Raw genomic sequence first — 16,053 nt, 5'->3', positions numbered from 1 at the left:
CACACGGTTGCTGGCAATCAGGTGTGATCCTCCCAGTCTTTAGAGATGATTCTGCACCGCTGAAGCTTGATCAGCAGGTTTTACCAAATCCATTGGATATTTTGTCACATCATGGCGGTGTATGTCAGACAGCATCAGAAACACTCCACAGATTAGCCTGTTTTAAGTACATTATATTCATTACACTGATATTTTTCATTGGAGCAGTGCCAGAGCCTGTTCGACTCCATGCCACAGCGCATTGCTGCAGTAATTCAGGCAAAAAGGAATCCCAACTAAGTATTGAGAGCTACACGTGCTCATACTTTCCAGTTGGCAAGGACTTTTCTATGTCCTTTTAGTAAAGCTTTCATTTATATTTGGAGTTACTTCCTTCCTATGTAAGAAGTCATTGCTTTACTATTTCACTAACACTTAACATGGCAAAAAATTAACTGAAGTAGTCCGGCTACACATGTACATGTAAAGATAAAAATGATTCATCTTAGGTTTATTCAAAGCTGGTACATAATAGATGACAATTTAAACTGTGACAAAGCGACCATCTAAGATCCTGCTGGTTCCTGGTGGTGATGTATGAGGAAAAGTCTTTACTATGCTTCACACAGTCATGAAGTCACATACGAGCTGGTTGTGGATTTAAGAGATGGCGTCGTGTTCAAGTTCACCCGAGCCTTCAGTGGACGTCAGCAACGCTAGTTGTATTGAGAAAACCATTAATACACTGATTAAAAAAAAAAAAAAAAAAAAAAAAGTCAATTACAGACCATTTTAAACCAAAAGTCATTTTAGAGCCCATGAAACAGTGCCCTTTATTTAAAGTATCAACCTAAAACACTTTAGCACATTGTAAAAAAAGGTACAAATGAAGGTTGCATGTTGTTGGGAGCATTTAAGAAACACTTACTGTTGGAGTAGTGACCCAACCTGGACTCCAGAGTTTCAAGTACGACTTTAAGAGAGTCAATGCTACTAAACTCTGCAAAGACAAAAAGGAGTTAATGTGAGAAAAAAACAGCAAAACAACCACATCCATTGTTACCAGTCATCCTCCAACACTCACCATTGTCAAGGGTTTGACTTGTTTCACCAAGAGGCACAGAGAAACCTGTGGACAGTACAAGAACAATCATGTGGTCTACTAGAACATGACTACAGCCTTACGCACAGCTTGAACACAAGGAGCTGACCAACCTTTGGAGAACCACACAGCCAACACACAAAGAACCAGGACACCTGCAGATCCCATCGCTCCAGACACCAACTGAACACTGGGCCAGTGCTGCAGCAGGAGGTTTAAGTACAGGCGTTCATGAAGGCGACACAGCTGCTGGTAATCACCTCTAACTGGCCTCTTCTTCTTTTCAGTTTTATTTCTGGTCAGTATCATCTGTATGGTGCAATTACCACCATCTACTGGACCGTAAGATTCTTTTCACCTGCTTAAATTATATCTAATTTTATTTTTTTGCTTTGTCTGAGTTGACCAGTTGATAACATTCACCAATTCCATCCCATAACCTAAACATTCTGTTCTTGCCCTAAATGCCTCTCAACTAAATTCACTTCACCACAGCAGCAGGGGACACAGATGTTGGTATTCTGAGTGGATGTCACAAAACCAAGATGAGGGATTTTCCTTATATGCTGGTTAAAGTTATCCATTGAAAATGTCGGATCAATTTAATCCAATACCAGCAAACATACCATGAAGATTTATTCTGGTTGCTGCTGTTGTGATATAATGCCTATTCTGGTTTCATTTTGCCTCCAGAGCCAGTTAGAGGTGATTACCAGCAGCTGTGTCGCCTTCATGAACGCCTGTACTTAAACCTCCTGCTGCAGCACTGGCCCAGTGTTCAGTTGGTGTCTGGAGCGATGGGATCTGCAGGTGTCCTGGTTCTTTGTGTGTTGGCTGTGTGGTTCTCCAAAGGTTGGTCAGCTCCTTGTGTTCAAGCTGTGCGTAAGGCTGTAGTCATGTTCTAGTAGACCACATGATTGTTCTTGTACTGTCCACAGGTTTCTCTGTGCCTCTTGGTGAAACAAGTCAAACCCATGACAATGGTCAGTGCTGGAGGATGACTGGTAACAATAAATGTGGTTGTTTTGCTGCTTTTTCTCACTAACTCCTTTTTGTCTTTGCAGAGTTCAGTAGCATTGACTCTGTTAAAGCCCTACTTGAAACTCTGGAATCCAGGTTGAATCATCAGCCCAACAGTAAGTGTTTCTACAATGCTCCCAACAACATGCAACCTTCATTTGTACCTTTTTTTATATTGTGCTAAATCTTTTTAGGTTGACCCTTTTTAATAAAAGGGTAGTGTTTCATGGGCTTTAACATCAGTTTGGGTTTAAAACTGTGTATCTGAGGTCCAGAGCAGCATGTGGCTGTGTAGAAGTTGGACATGCTTTTAAATCCATGTCTGGTTTTTCTTCCAGTACAGCTAGCGGCGCTGACGTCCACTGAAGGCTCTGGCAGCTTGGACACGACTCAGTCTCCTGACTTCTCAACCAGTTCCCACTTGGTTCAATGACAAATGGCTGCAGCAAGTAAAGCCTCCATCCTGGGCCCTCCAACGACCAGGAACCAGCAGGATCCAAGATGGTCACGTTGGGATGTTTTAAACTGACTGGGTCACAGGTCTAGCAAGATGTCTGATGTCTGCCAAGCTTTGAATAAAACTCTAAAATGATCTTTTTGTATCTGTAGAATCTTTGAACTGTACACTACGTCCTGTTAGTCTAAATCAACTGCTGAACTAGTCTAAGGCAAAAAACCCAAACCCTGACTTTCTACATTTCAACATGCATCTTAAACTTGTTTTGTGGATGGTCATAGTTTAAAGTCTATATGGGAAAGTACAGTACCCAAAGTTGCGTATTCTAAATTTTGCAACTGCCAGCAATTACTGTAAAATGACAATTCATTGTCTCTACATTTGGTAAAAGTTTATTCAAGAGATTAAGACAACTTGAATATTTGTCATTAGTTTATTTTTAAAGAAAGGAGTTCCAAACATCAGTTTAATTCCAACCTGATCCTTAAGTACTTTTAACTCTCTACATCCCAAGCTGACATTCAATGTGAGATCTAGATGCAGTGGGATCCTTATTAGACTGCACTAAGCCCACTGTGTCTCCAAAGGGTTAGTGCTTTGTTTTGATTTACAGCTATATAAATAAAATTTAATTCTATTCTTATATTGTGTGTGGGAGCTTACTAGTGCGGAGACGACAAGCCCTTTCCAGCTCAACATTCTTCTTGTTCAACACCTCCCTTCTCTCCTTTGCTCCTCTTGGGTTGATAGTATGGCAGACCGATGTCCACCCACTCCTTCTGACCATACAGTGGATCAGATGTTTCAACGTAGCCCCTATAGGTCTTCCACGAGGTGGGTTTGTTCCTCGCCTCGGACTGTTATAGGTAACACGTGCAGCTGTAATACTTCGACTCCAGGTTTTTAACATCAATATCCTCATTTGGCATTGGACCTAATGGAGGGACCCGTCTGAACAAATATTCAAGTTGTCTTAAACTATTGTCTGTTCCTAAACGTGGAGACCACTGATTTGGTCATTGCTTTGCTGGCAGGTGCAGAGTTTATGGCCATCCACATAATTTGAATCTGTATGTTAATTTGTAGAAAGTATGAGGGGTTTTGCTTTAGTAGTCTAGCAGTTGATTTAGACTAACAAGTAGTTTACAGTTCAAAGATTCTACAGATGCAAAAAGAGATAATTTTAGAGTTTTATTCAAAGCTTGGCAGACATCAGACATCTTGCTAGACCTTTGACCCAGTCAGTTTAAAACATCCCAACGTGACCATCTTGGATCCTTCTGGTTCCTGGTCGTTGGAGGGCCCAAGATGGAGGCTTTACTTGCTGCAGCCATTTGTCATTTAATCAAGTGGGAACTGGTTGAGAAGTCAGGAGACTGAGTCGTGTCCAAGCTGCCAGAGCCTTCAGTGGACGTCAGCGCCGCTAGCTGTACTGGGAAAAAAAGCAAAAGATGGATTTAAAAGCATGTCCAACTTCTACACAGCCACATGCTGCTCTGGACCTCAAATACAGACCATTTTACACCCAGACTGGTGTTAGAGCCCATGAAACATTCCCCTTTTATTAAAAAAGGGTCAACCGGCCCCATGTTGTTGGGAGCATTTTAGAAACACTTACTGTTGGACTGATGATTCAACCTGGATTCCAGAGTTTCAAGTAGTGCTTTAACAGAGTCAATGCTACTGAACTCTGCAAAGACAAAAAGGAGTTAGTGAGAAAAAGCAGCAAAACAACCACATTTATTGTTACCAGTCATCCTCCAACACTGACCATTGTCATGGGTTTGACTTGTTTCACCAAGAGGCACAGAGAAACCTGTGGACAGTACAAGAACAATCATGTGGTCTACTAGAACATGACTACAGCCTTACGCACAGCTTGAACACAAGGAGCTGACCAACCTTTGGAGAACCACACAGCCAACACACAAAGAACCAGGACACCTGCAGATCCCATCGCTCCAGACACCAACTGAACACTGAGCCAGTGCTGCAGCAGGAGGTTTAAATACAGGCGTTCATGAAGGCGACACAGCTGCTGGTAATCACCTCTAACTGGCTCTGGAGGCAAAATGAAACCAGAATAGGCATTATATCACAACAGCAGCAACCAGAATAAATCGTCTTGGTAACTTTGCTGCTATTAGATTGACTTGATCTGACATTTGTATGGATAACTTCAACCAGCATATGTGGATATATATGTATCCCTTGTTTTGTGGCATCCACTCAGATCACCAACATCTGTGTCCCCTGCTGCTGTGGTGAAGTGAGTTTAGTTGAGAGGCATTTAGGGCAAGAACACAATATTTAGGTTATGGGATGGAATTGGTGAATGTTATCAACTGGTCAACTCAGAAAAAGCAAAAAATAAATAAAATTAGATATAATTTAAGCAGGTGAAAAGAATCTTACTGAACTACGGTCCAGTAGATGGTGGTCATTGCACTATACAAATGATACTGACCAGAAATAAAACTGAAAAGAAGAAGAGGCCAGTTAGAGGTGATTACCAGCAGCTGTGTCGCCTTCATGAACGCCTGTACTTAAGCCTCCTGCTGCAGCACTGGCCCAGTGTTCAGTTGGTGTCTGGAGCGATGGGATCTGCAGGTGTCCTGGTTCTTTGTGTGTTGGCTGTGTGGTTCTCCAAAGGTTGGTCAGCTCCTTGTGTTCAACTGTGTGTAAGGCTGTAGTCATGTTCTAGTAGACCACATGATTGTTCTTGTACTGTCAACAGGTTTCTCTGTGCCTCTTGGTGAAACAAGTCAAACCCATGACAATGGTCAGTGCTGGAGGATGACTGGTAACAATGGATGTGGTTGTTTTGCTGCTTTTTCTCTAACTCCTTTTTGTCTTTGCAGAGTTTAGCAACATTCACTCTGTTAAAGCCCTACTTGAAACTCTGGAATCCAGGTTGAATCATCAGTCCAACAGTAAGTGTTTCTAAAATGCTCCCAACAACATGGGGCCTTCGGTTGACCCTCTTTTAATAAAAGGGGAATGTTTCATGGGCTCTAACACCAGTCTGGGTGTAAAATGGTCTGTATTTGAGGTCCAGAGCTGCATGTAGCTGTGTAGAAGTTGGACATGCTTTTAAATCCATCTTTTGCTTTTTCTTCCAGTACAGCTAGCGGCGCTGACGTCCACTGAAGGCTCTGGCAGCTTGGACACGACTCAGTCTCCTGACTTCTCAACCAGTTCCCACTTGATTCAATGACAAATGGCTGCAGCAAGTAAAGCCTCCATCTTGGGCCCTCCAACGACCAGGAACCAGCAGGATCCAAGATGGTCACGTTGGGATGATTTAAACTGACTGGGTCACAGGTCTAGCAAGATTTCTGATGTCTGCAAAGCTTTGAATAAAACTCTAAAATGATCTCTTTTTGTATCTGTAGACTCTCTGAACTGTAAACTACTTGTTAGTCTATATCAACTGCTAGACTAGTCGAAAGCAAAAAACCCCAAACTCTGACTTTCTACATTTCACATATGGTTTCACATTATATGGATTGCCATATCTGCAACTGCCAGCAAAGCAATGACTACAATGACAATCGATTGTCTCCACGTTTGGTAACTGTTTATTCAAGAGTTTGAGACCACTTGATTTGTAAGCTGTGTATTTTAAAGGTCCATACATCAACTGTTTTTTAATACACTAAATAATGCAAAATAATTTAACCTTTATGTCTCAATAAGGTGTATAACTCTTCATGTCAAAAAGCTCTGTAGATTGCCCACACGGCTGTATGAAAACATGCTTTAAACTCTCATCCACAACGATCTGTTTTAGGGGTGTGTCGCACGCATACTGTACAATGACAAAATCAATTGTCTTCACAGTTGATCAAAAGTTTGAGACAACTTGAATATTTGTTACTGGTTTATTTTAAAGTAATTAGTATTAAACATCTGTTTTAGTCTAACCTGATACTAAAGAAAATACATGATTTTTTTTCAAACTCTCACTCTACACTCCAAGCTGACATGCAATGTGAGACCTAGATGCAGTGGGATTCTTATAAGCCTGCACTACGCCCACTGTGTCTCCGCAGACTTAGTGAGCACCATTTTGGGTCAGCAGTCCTGGTGGATGATAGCAACGCCACCACTTTGCCCTCCATGGCCCTACTGGCAGTATAGGTGGGCAATCTGTTGGCTGTGTGGATGACTGTTGCATCTCTGGGCTCTCGGGAGGTGATGGTGGTGGCTGTCTCAGTTGAGTCAGTTTGATTGCCATAATGTACCTTGTCACTGCTGTCCTGGCAAACACAAATACGAAACAACACTTGAGGTAAAAATTAGGAGATGGGGAAAAGATCCCTGAAGATACCGTAGTGGTCTGCCAGACTCTTTACTTGAAAAGGACCTCACTTTTCTTTCAGGCTTCATGTACTCAATCCAGGGGAGTCTTAACTGGAGAAAAATGACATATATATAGACATATATATAAAATACATATATGTATTTTAATTCTATTCTGATATTGTGTGTGGGAGCGTACAAAAGCGAAGACGACAAGCCCTTTCCAGGTCAACATTCTTGTTGTTCTTCACCACCTCCCTTCTCTCCTTCACCACTCTGCTCCTCTCGGGTTGATAGTACGGCAGACCGATGTCCACCCACTCCTTCTGACCATACAGTGGATCAGATGTTTCAACGTAGCCCCTATAGGTCTTCCAGCAGGCGGGTTTGTTCCTCGCCTCCTCGGCATGTTTTAAGTAACGCGTAAAACAACATACAGTGTGCTGGTTGAAGTTATCCATACAAATGTCGGATCAAGTCAATCTAATACCAGCAAAGTTACCAAGACGATTTATTCTGGTTGCTGCTGTTGTGACTTAACGCTTATTCTGGTTTCATTTTGCCTCCAGAGCCAGTTAGAGGTGATTACCAGCAGCTGTGTCGCCTTCATGAACGCCTGTACTTAAACCTCCTGCTGCAGCACTGGCCCAGTGTTCAGTTGGTGTCTGGAGCGATGGGATCTGCAGGTGTCCTGGTTCTTTGTGTGTTGGCTGTGTGGTTCTCCAAAGGTTGGTCAGCTCCTTGTGTTCAAGCTGTGTGTAAGGCTGTAGTCATGTTCTAGTAGACCACATGATTGTTCTTGTACTGTCCACAGGTTTCTCTGTGCCTCTTGGTGAAACAAGTCAAACCCATGACAATGGTCAGTGTTGGAGGATGACTGGTAACAATAAATGTGGTTGTTTTGCTGCTTTTTCTCACTAACTCCTTTTTGTCTTTGCAGAGTTCAGTAGCATTGACTCTGTTAAAGCACTACTTGAAACTCTGGAATCCAGGTTGAATCATCAGTCCAACAGTAAGTGTTTCTAAAATGCTCCCAACAACATGGGGCCGGTTGACCCTTTTTTAATAAAAGGGGAATGTTTCATGGGCTCTAACACCAGTCTGGGTGTAAAATGGTCTGTATTTGAGGTCCAGAGCAGCATGTAGCTGTGTAGAAGTTGGACATGCTTTTAAATCCATCTTTTGCTTTTTTTCCCAGTACAGCTAGCGGCGCTAACGTCCACTGAAGGCTCTGGCAGCTTGGACACGACTCAGTCTCCTGACTTCTCAACCAGTTCCCACTTGATTCAATGACAAATGGCTGCAGCAAGTAAAGCCTCCATCTTGGGCCCTCCAACGACCAGGAACCAGCAGGATCCAAGATGGTCACGTTGGGATGTTTTAAACTGACTGGGTCAAAGGTCTAGCAAGATGTCTGATGTCTGCCAAGCTTTGAATAAAACTCAAATTATCTCTTTTTGCATCTGTAGAATCTTTGAACTGTACACTACTTCCTGTTAGTCTAAATCAACTGCTAGACTAGTTGAAAGCAAAAAACCCCAAACCCTGACTTTCTACATTTTAACATGGGTTGAAGTAGTTTTGTGGATGGTCATAGTTTAAAAAGGTACAGTACCCAAGGCTGCAAGTCCTAAAGTCTGCAACTGCCAGCAAAGCAATTACTGTTCAATGACAAAATCTATTGTCTCTACATTTGGTAACAGTTTATTCAAGGGTTTGAGACAACTTGCATATTTGTTAGCAGTTTATTTCAAAGACATTAGTTACAAACATCTGTTTTATTCCAACCTGATACTAAAAAGATTTTTTTTCCCAAACTCTCTACATTCCAAGCTGACATGCAATGTGAGATCTAGATGCAGTGTGGGATCCTTTTCAGATTACCAAAAAAAACAGTTTACCTTTTCCTACTCTGGTTGCACTACGCCCACTGTGTCTTCAAAGGCTTAGTGAGCACCATTTTGAGTCAGGTGTCCTGGTGGATGATAGCAACGCCACCACTTTGCCCTCCATGGCCCTAGAGGCAGTATAGGTGGGCAGTCTGTTGGCTGTGTGGATGACTGCTGCAGCTCTGTGCGCTGGGAAGGTGATGGCCTCACAGTCACTGGGCTCTGGGTGGGCGGTGATGGCCTCACGGTCACTGGGCTCTGGGTGGGAGGTGATTGTGGCCTTACTGTTGTTGGGCGCTGGGGTGGATGATAGCAATGCCACCAGTTTGCCCTCCATGGCCCTAGTGGCAATATAGGTGGGCAATTTGTTGCCTGTGTGGATGACTGCTGCAGCTCTGTGCGCTGGGAAGGTGATGGCCTCACGGTCACTGGGCTCTGGGTGGGCGGTGATGGCCTCACGGTCACTGGGCTCTGGGTGGGAGGTGATTGTGGCCTTACTGTTGTTGGGCGCTGGGGTGGATGATAGCAATGCCACCAGTTTGCCCTCCATGGCCCCAGTGGCAATATAGGTGGGCAGTCTGTTGGCTGTGAAGACTGCTGCATCCCTGAGGGCTGGGGTGACGGCCTCACGGTCACCGAGGGCTGGGGCGACGGCGGCGGCCTCACGGTCACCGAGGGCTGGGGCGACGGCGGCGGCCTCACGGTCACCGAGGGCTGGGGCGACGGCGGCGGCCTCACGGTCACCGAGGGCTGGGGCGACGGCGGCGGCCTCACGGTCACCGAGGGCTGGGGCGACGGCGGCGGCCTCACGGTCACCGAGGGCTGGGGCGACGGCTGGGGCGACGGCGGTGGCCTCACGGTCACCGAGGGCTGGGGCGACGGCGGCGGCCTTACTGTTGTTGGACGCTGGGGTGGATGATAGCAACGCCACCAGTTTGCCCTCCACGGCCCTAGTGGCAGTATAGGTGGGCAATCTTTTGGCTGTGTGGATGGCGGCCATGCTGTTGCTGGACGTGGAATCGATACTGGTAGCCATACTGTTGATGGGCTCTGGGGTGGTGCTAGTGATGTTGTCACCAGTCTTACTGGTGGTGATAGCAGTCCTGGAGGAGGTGTTTGGAAGGGGGGGCTGCTACACGTAAAGCAGGAACCTGATCCTTCAACATCACTGTCTTCCAGAAGCACTGAGAGAAAATTGTGTTTGATTAATAACAAAAATTGAGCTTTGTTGAATTGCTGTAGTTCGATTCTTACCAGTCAGTCGTGGTCCGTTATTGTGCCCATTTGCGCCATTACTTTCTAAAGAACCTGTGAACATTTGCAGACAATCAGACCATTTGCAGATCAGCAGCAGAGCACACTTAAAATGCCCTTCCTCTGATGTTCCTACAATGTGCAACATCATGCCATCTTACAAACAAAAAGGAAACAAAACCTTTTGCAAGCCAAATGGGAAAAAGTAAAAGCAGTAAGGCCCCGACAGCCGCCATCGCTTCAGTCACTCAAAGGTCAGGCTGTGGCTGCTGCATGACATTTAAGCAGGTTTGTTCATCTGGGCAGCAGCTGTTGCTGATCAGCTCTAATGGGCCGTGTCGCTTCCATAAGAGACCAGCTGAGATTTAGCTGACATTGTGTTCGAGTCCACTTCAGATAAATCAAATGCAGAGATCATTCAAAAGGCAAAGCAGTTCAGAAGTTTGTTCTAAGTAATAGTTCATTGTACAGTACAGTATCTGAAAATAGTCTTTTACAACTCAAGAGATTTTATAGTTGTATTTAATTCTGCATTTTGTGGGTTTCAAACAAAATGACACTTCTGATATTTTGTATGACCCTTTTCAGCTCTGTATATGCTGTTAGAGGAGATCTCCCAGCTAAATGCCACAACTATCACTGGATTTGATTAAATTTCTCAACAGTTGACTTGTCAAGAGTTTGTACTATCTAATCATGTATAGTTTTACATGGGATCATAATGAGGCTATGGTTTGGGTGATTTGCACCCATTTTAAAGATAAATAACTAAGATTAAAGCTTTAAATTAAAAACACACTAATGATTACATGCTATTCAGAAATGTAGTCCTACCATTATTGCACTTCAGTCAAAGGTTAAAAAGTCTTGGGCAAGCTCATATTAGCAATATGAACATAAATGCAACACCTTGAGTTGGTTTTACTATAGAGCAATGATCCACTGTATGAACAGGTTAGGGCTAAGGATGAGGACAAATTAAGTGAATTCTGAATTAGATTTTTATATCCAAATTAATCTTCTAAATTTACAAGTTCAATGTTTTATCATAGCAACTCAGTAAATACAAGCCTGGATCTTGTTATTTCAAACAAAGAATTTTGTGTTTGAAATTAAAGCAGTTGATTTAGACTAACAGGAAGTAGTGTACAGTTCAAAGATTCTACAGATGCAAAAAGAGATAATTTTAGAGTTTTATTCAAAGCTTGGCAGACATCAGACATCTTGCTAGACCTGTGACCCAGTCAGTTTAAAACATCCCAACGTGACCATCTTGGATCCTTCTGGTTCCTGGTCGTTGGAGGGCCCAGGATGGAGGCTTTACTTGCTGCAGCCATTTGTCATTGAATCAAGTGGGAACTGGTTGAGAAGTCAGGAGACTGAGTCGTGTCCAAGCTGCCAGAGCCTTCAGTGGACGTCAGCGCCGCTAGCTGTACTGGAAGAAAAAGCAAAAGATGGATTTAAAAGCATGTCCAACTTCTACACAGCTACATGCTGCTCTGGACCTCAAATACAGACCATTTTACACCCAGACTGGTGTTAGAGCCCATGAAACATTCCCCTTTTATTAAAAAAGGGTCAACCGAAGGCCCCATGTTGTTGGGAGCATTTTAGAAACACTTACTGTTGGACTGATGATTCAACCTGGATTCCAGAGTTTCAAGTAGGGCTTTAACAGAGTCAATGCTACTGAACTCTGCAAAGACAAAAAGGAGTTAGTGAGAAAAAGCAGCAAAACAACCACATTTATTGTTACCAGTCATCCTCCAACACTGACCATTGTCATGGGTTTGACTTGTTTCACCAAGAGGCACAGAGAAACCTGTGGACAGTACAAGAACAATCATGTGGTCTACTAGAACATGACTACAGCCTTACGCACAGCTTGAACACAAGGAGCTGACCAACCTTTGGAGAACCACACAGCCAACACACAAAGAACCAGGACACCTGCAGATCCCATCGCTCCAGACACCAACTGAACACTGGGCCAGTGCTGCAGCAGGAGGTTTAAGTACAGGCGTTCATGAAGGCGACACAGCTGCTGGTAATCACCTCTAACTGGCCTCTTCTTCTTTTCAGTTTTATTTCTGGTCAGTATCATCTGTATGGTGCAATTACCACCATCTACTGGACCGTAAGATTCTTTTCACCTGCTTAAATTATATCTAATTTTATTTTTTTGCTTTGTCTGAGTTGACCAGTTGATAACATTCACCAATTCCATCCCATAACCTAAACATTCTGTTCTTGCCCTAAATGCCTCTCAACTAAATTCACTTCACCACAGCAGCAGGGGACACAGATGTTGGCAATCGGAGTGGATGTCACAAAACAAGGGATACGTATATATCCACATATGCTGGTTGAAGTTATCCATACAAAAGTTGGATCAATTTAATCTAATACCAGCAAAGTTACCAAAACGATTTATTCTGGTTGCTGCTGTTGTGATATAATGCCTATTCTGGCTTTATTTTGCCTCCAGAGCCAGTTAGAGGTGATTACCAGCAGCTGTGTCGCCTTCATGAACGCCTGTACTTAAACCTCCTGCTGCAGCACTGGCCCAGTGTTCAGTTGGTGTCTGGAGCGATGGGATCTGCAGGTGTCCTGGTTCTTTGTGTGTTGGCTGTGTGGTTCTCCAAAGGTTGGTCAGCTCCTTGTGTTCAAGCTGTGTGTAAGGCTGTAGTCATGTTCTAGTAGACCACATGATTGTTCTTGTACTGTCCACAGGTTTCTCTGTGCCTCTTGGTGAAACAAGTCAAACCCATGACAATGGTCAGTGTTGGAGGATGACTGGTAACAATAAATGTGGTTGTTTTGCTGCTTTTTCTCACTAACTCCTTTTTGTCTTTGCAGAGTTCAGTAGCATTGACTCTGTTAAAGCACTACTTGAAACTCTGGAATCCAGGTTGAATCATCAGGCCAACAGTAAGTGTTTCTAAAATGCTCCCAACAACATGGGGCCGGTTGACCCTTTTTTAATAAAAGGGGAATGTTTCATGGGCTCTAACACCAGTCTGGGTGTAAAATGGTCTGTATTTGAGGTCCAGAGCAGCATGTAGCTGTGTAGAAGTTGGACATGCTTTTAAATCCATCTTTTGCTTTTTTTCCCAGTACAGCTAGCGGCGCTGACGTCCACTGAAGGCTCTGGCAGCTTGGACACGACTCAGTCTCCTGACTTCTCAACCAGTTCCCACTTGATTCAATGACAAATGGCTGCAGCAAGTAAAGCCTCCATCTTGGGCCCTCCAACGACCAGGAACCAGCAGGATCCAAGATGGTCACGTTGGGATGTTTTAAACTGACTGGGTCAAAGGTCTAGCAAGATGTCTGATGTCTGCCAAGCTTTGAATAAAACTCAAATTATCTCTTTTTGCATCTGTAGAATCTTTGAACTGTACACTACTTCCTGTTAGTCTAAATCAACTGCTAGACTAGTTGAAAGCAAAAAACCCCAAACCCTGACTTTCTACATTTTAACATGGGTTGAAGTAGTTTTGTGGATGGTCATAGTTCAAAAAGGTACAGTACCCAAGGCTGCAAGTCCTAAAGTCTGCAACTGCCAGCAAAGCAATTACTGTTCAATGACAAAATCTATTGTCTCTACATTTGGTAACACTTTATTCAAGGGTTTGAGACAACTTGCATATTTGTTAGCAGTTTATTTCAAAGACATTAGTTACAAACATCTGTTTTATTCCAACCTGATACTAAAAAGATTTTTTTTTCCAAACTCTCTACATTCCAAGCTGACATGCAATGTGAGATCTAGATGCAGTGTGGGATCCTTTTCAGATTACCAAAAAAAACAGTTTACCTTTTCCTACTCTGGTTGCACTACGCCCACTGTGTCTTCAAAGGCTTAGTGAGCACCATTTTGAGTCAGGTGTCCTGGTGGATGATAGCAACGCCACCACTTTGCCCTCCATGGCCCTAGAGGCAGTATAGGTGGGCAGTCTGTTGGCTGTGTGGATGACTGCTGCAGCTCTGTGCGCTGGGAAGGTGATGGCCTCACAGTCACTGGGCTCTGGGTGGGCGGTGATGGCCTCACGGTCACTGGGCTCTGGGTGGGAGGTGATTGTGGCCTTACTGTTGTTGGGCGCTGGGGTGGATGATAGCAATGCCACCAGTTTGCCCTCCATGGCCCTAGTGGCAATATAGGTGGGCAATTTGTTGCCTGTGTGGATGACTGCTGCAGCTCTGTGCGCTGGGAAGGTGATGGCCTCACGGTCACTGGGCTCTGGGTGGGCGGTGATGGCCTCACGGTCACTGGGCTCTGGGTGGGAGGTGATTGTGGCCTTACTGTTGTTGGGCGCTGGGGTGGATGATAGCAATGCCACCAGTTTGCCCTCCATGGCCCCAGTGGCAATATAGGTGGGCAGTCTGTTGGCTGTGAAGACTGCTGCATCCCTGAGGGCTGGGGTGACGGCCTCACGGTCACCGAGGGCTGGGGCGACGGCGGCGGCCTCACGGTCACCGAGGGCTGGGGCGACGGCGGCGGCCTCACGGTCACCGAGGGCTGGGGCGACGGCGGCGGCCTCACGGTCACCGAGGGCTGGGGCGACGGCGGCGGCCTCACGGTCACCGAGGGCTGGGGCGACGGCGGCGGCCTCACGGTCACCGAGGGCTGGGGCGACGGCTGGGGCGACGGCTGGGGCGACGGCTGGGGCGACGGCTGGGGCGACGGCTGGGGCGACGGCTGGGGCGACGGCTGGGGCGACGGCGGTGGCCTCACGGTCACCGAGGGCTGGGGCGACGGCGGCGGCCTTACTGTTGTTGGACGCTGGGGTGGATGATAGCAACGCCACCAGTTTGCCCTCCACGGCCCTAGTGGCAGTATAGGTGGGCAATCTTTTGGCTGTGTGGATGGCGGCCATGCTGTTGCTGGACGTGGAATCGATACTGGTAGCCATACTGTTGATGGGCTCTGGGGTGGTGCTAGTGATGTTGTCACCAGTCTTACTGGTGGTGATAGCAGTCCTGGAGGAGGTGTTTGGAAGGGGGGGCTGCTACACGTAAAGCAGGAACCTGATCCTTCAACATCACTGTCTTCCAGAAGCACTGAGAGAAAATTGTGTTTGATTAATAACAAAAATTGAGCTTTGTTGAATTGCTGCAGTTCGATTCTTACCAGTCAGTCGTGGTCCGTTATTGTGCCCATTTGCGCCATTACTTTCTAAAGAACCTGTGAACATTTGCAGACAATCAGACCATTTGCAGATCAGCAGCAGAGCACACTTAAAATGCCCTTCCTCTGATGTTCCTACAATGTGCAACATCATGCCATCTTACAAACAAAAAGGAAACAAAACCTTTTGCAAGCCAAATGGGAAAAAGTAAAAGCAGTAAGGCCCCGACAGCCGCCATCGCTTCAGTCACTCAAAGGTCAGGCTGTGGCTGCTGCATGACATTTAAGCAGGTTTGTTCATCTGGGCAGCAGCTGTTGCTGATCAGCTCTAATGGGCCGTGTCGCTTCCATAAGAGACCAGCTGAGATTTAGCTGACATTGTGTTCGAGTCCACTTCAGATAAATCAAATGCAGAGATCATTCAAAAGGCAAAGCAGTTCAGAAGTTTGTTCTAAGTAATAGTTCATTGTACAGTACAGTATCTGAAAATAGTCTTTTACAACTCAAGAGATTTTATAGTTGTATTTAATTCTGCATTTTGTGGGTTTCAAACAAAATGACACTTCTGATATTCTGTATGACCCTTATCAGCTCTGTATATGCTGTTAGAGGAGATCTCCCAGCTAAATGCCACAACTATCACTGGATTTGATTAAATTTCTCAACAGTTGACTTGTCAAGAGTTTGTACTATCTAATCATGTATAGTTTTACATGGGATCATAATGAGGCTATGGTTTGGGTGATTTGCACCCATTTTAAAGATAAATAACTAAGATTAAAGCTTTAAATTAAAAACACACTAATGATTACATGCTATTCAGAAATGTAGTCCTACCATTATTGCACTTCAGTCAAAGGTTAAAAAGTCTTGGCCAAGCTCATATTAGCAATATGAACATAAATGCAACACCTTG

General features: G+C 44.7%; 2 protein-coding genes across 2 annotated transcripts; both read right to left on the bottom strand.

Moving 5' to 3' along the window:
- Positions 1–8,589: 8,589 nt before the first annotated feature.
- LOC121201826 (nischarin-like) lies at positions 8,590–10,292 on the bottom strand. The gene is made up of 3 exons (XM_041068381.2): positions 10,188–10,292; positions 10,007–10,060; positions 8,590–9,936 (listed from the first exon to the last, which is right to left on the bottom strand). Exon 3 carries the CDS (start codon positions 9,786–9,788, stop codon positions 8,802–8,804), a length of 987 nt encoding a protein of 328 aa, XP_040924315.1. The 5' UTR covers positions 9,789–9,936; positions 10,007–10,060; positions 10,188–10,292; the 3' UTR covers positions 8,590–8,801.
- Positions 10,293–13,651: 3,359 nt separating this feature from the next.
- Positions 13,652–15,427, bottom strand: LOC114845296 (skin secretory protein xP2-like). The gene is made up of 3 exons (XM_041068380.2): positions 15,322–15,427; positions 15,141–15,194; positions 13,652–15,070 (listed from the first exon to the last, which is right to left on the bottom strand). Exon 3 carries the CDS (start codon positions 14,920–14,922, stop codon positions 13,864–13,866), a length of 1,059 nt encoding a protein of 352 aa, XP_040924314.1. The 5' UTR covers positions 14,923–15,070; positions 15,141–15,194; positions 15,322–15,427; the 3' UTR covers positions 13,652–13,863.
- Positions 15,428–16,053: the final 626 nt, after the last annotated feature.

This window comes from Betta splendens, chromosome 19, assembly GCF_900634795.4.
Source record: "Betta splendens chromosome 19, fBetSpl5.4, whole genome shotgun sequence".
In the NCBI taxonomy this organism is placed as follows: domain Eukaryota; kingdom Metazoa; phylum Chordata; class Actinopteri; order Anabantiformes; family Osphronemidae; genus Betta; species Betta splendens.
Note: the sequence above shows the minus strand (reverse complement) of the source record. Positions and strands in the feature narration are given on the sequence as shown.

What these genes read in the sequence shown, in the direction of transcription:
- LOC121201826 (XM_041068381.2), bottom strand. Translation starts at nt 9,788, where the DNA reads ATGGCTACCAGTATCGATTCCACGTCCAGCAACAGCATGGCCGCCATC.
- LOC114845296 (XM_041068380.2), bottom strand. Translation starts at nt 14,922, where the DNA reads ATGGCTACCAGTATCGATTCCACGTCCAGCAACAGCATGGCCGCCATC.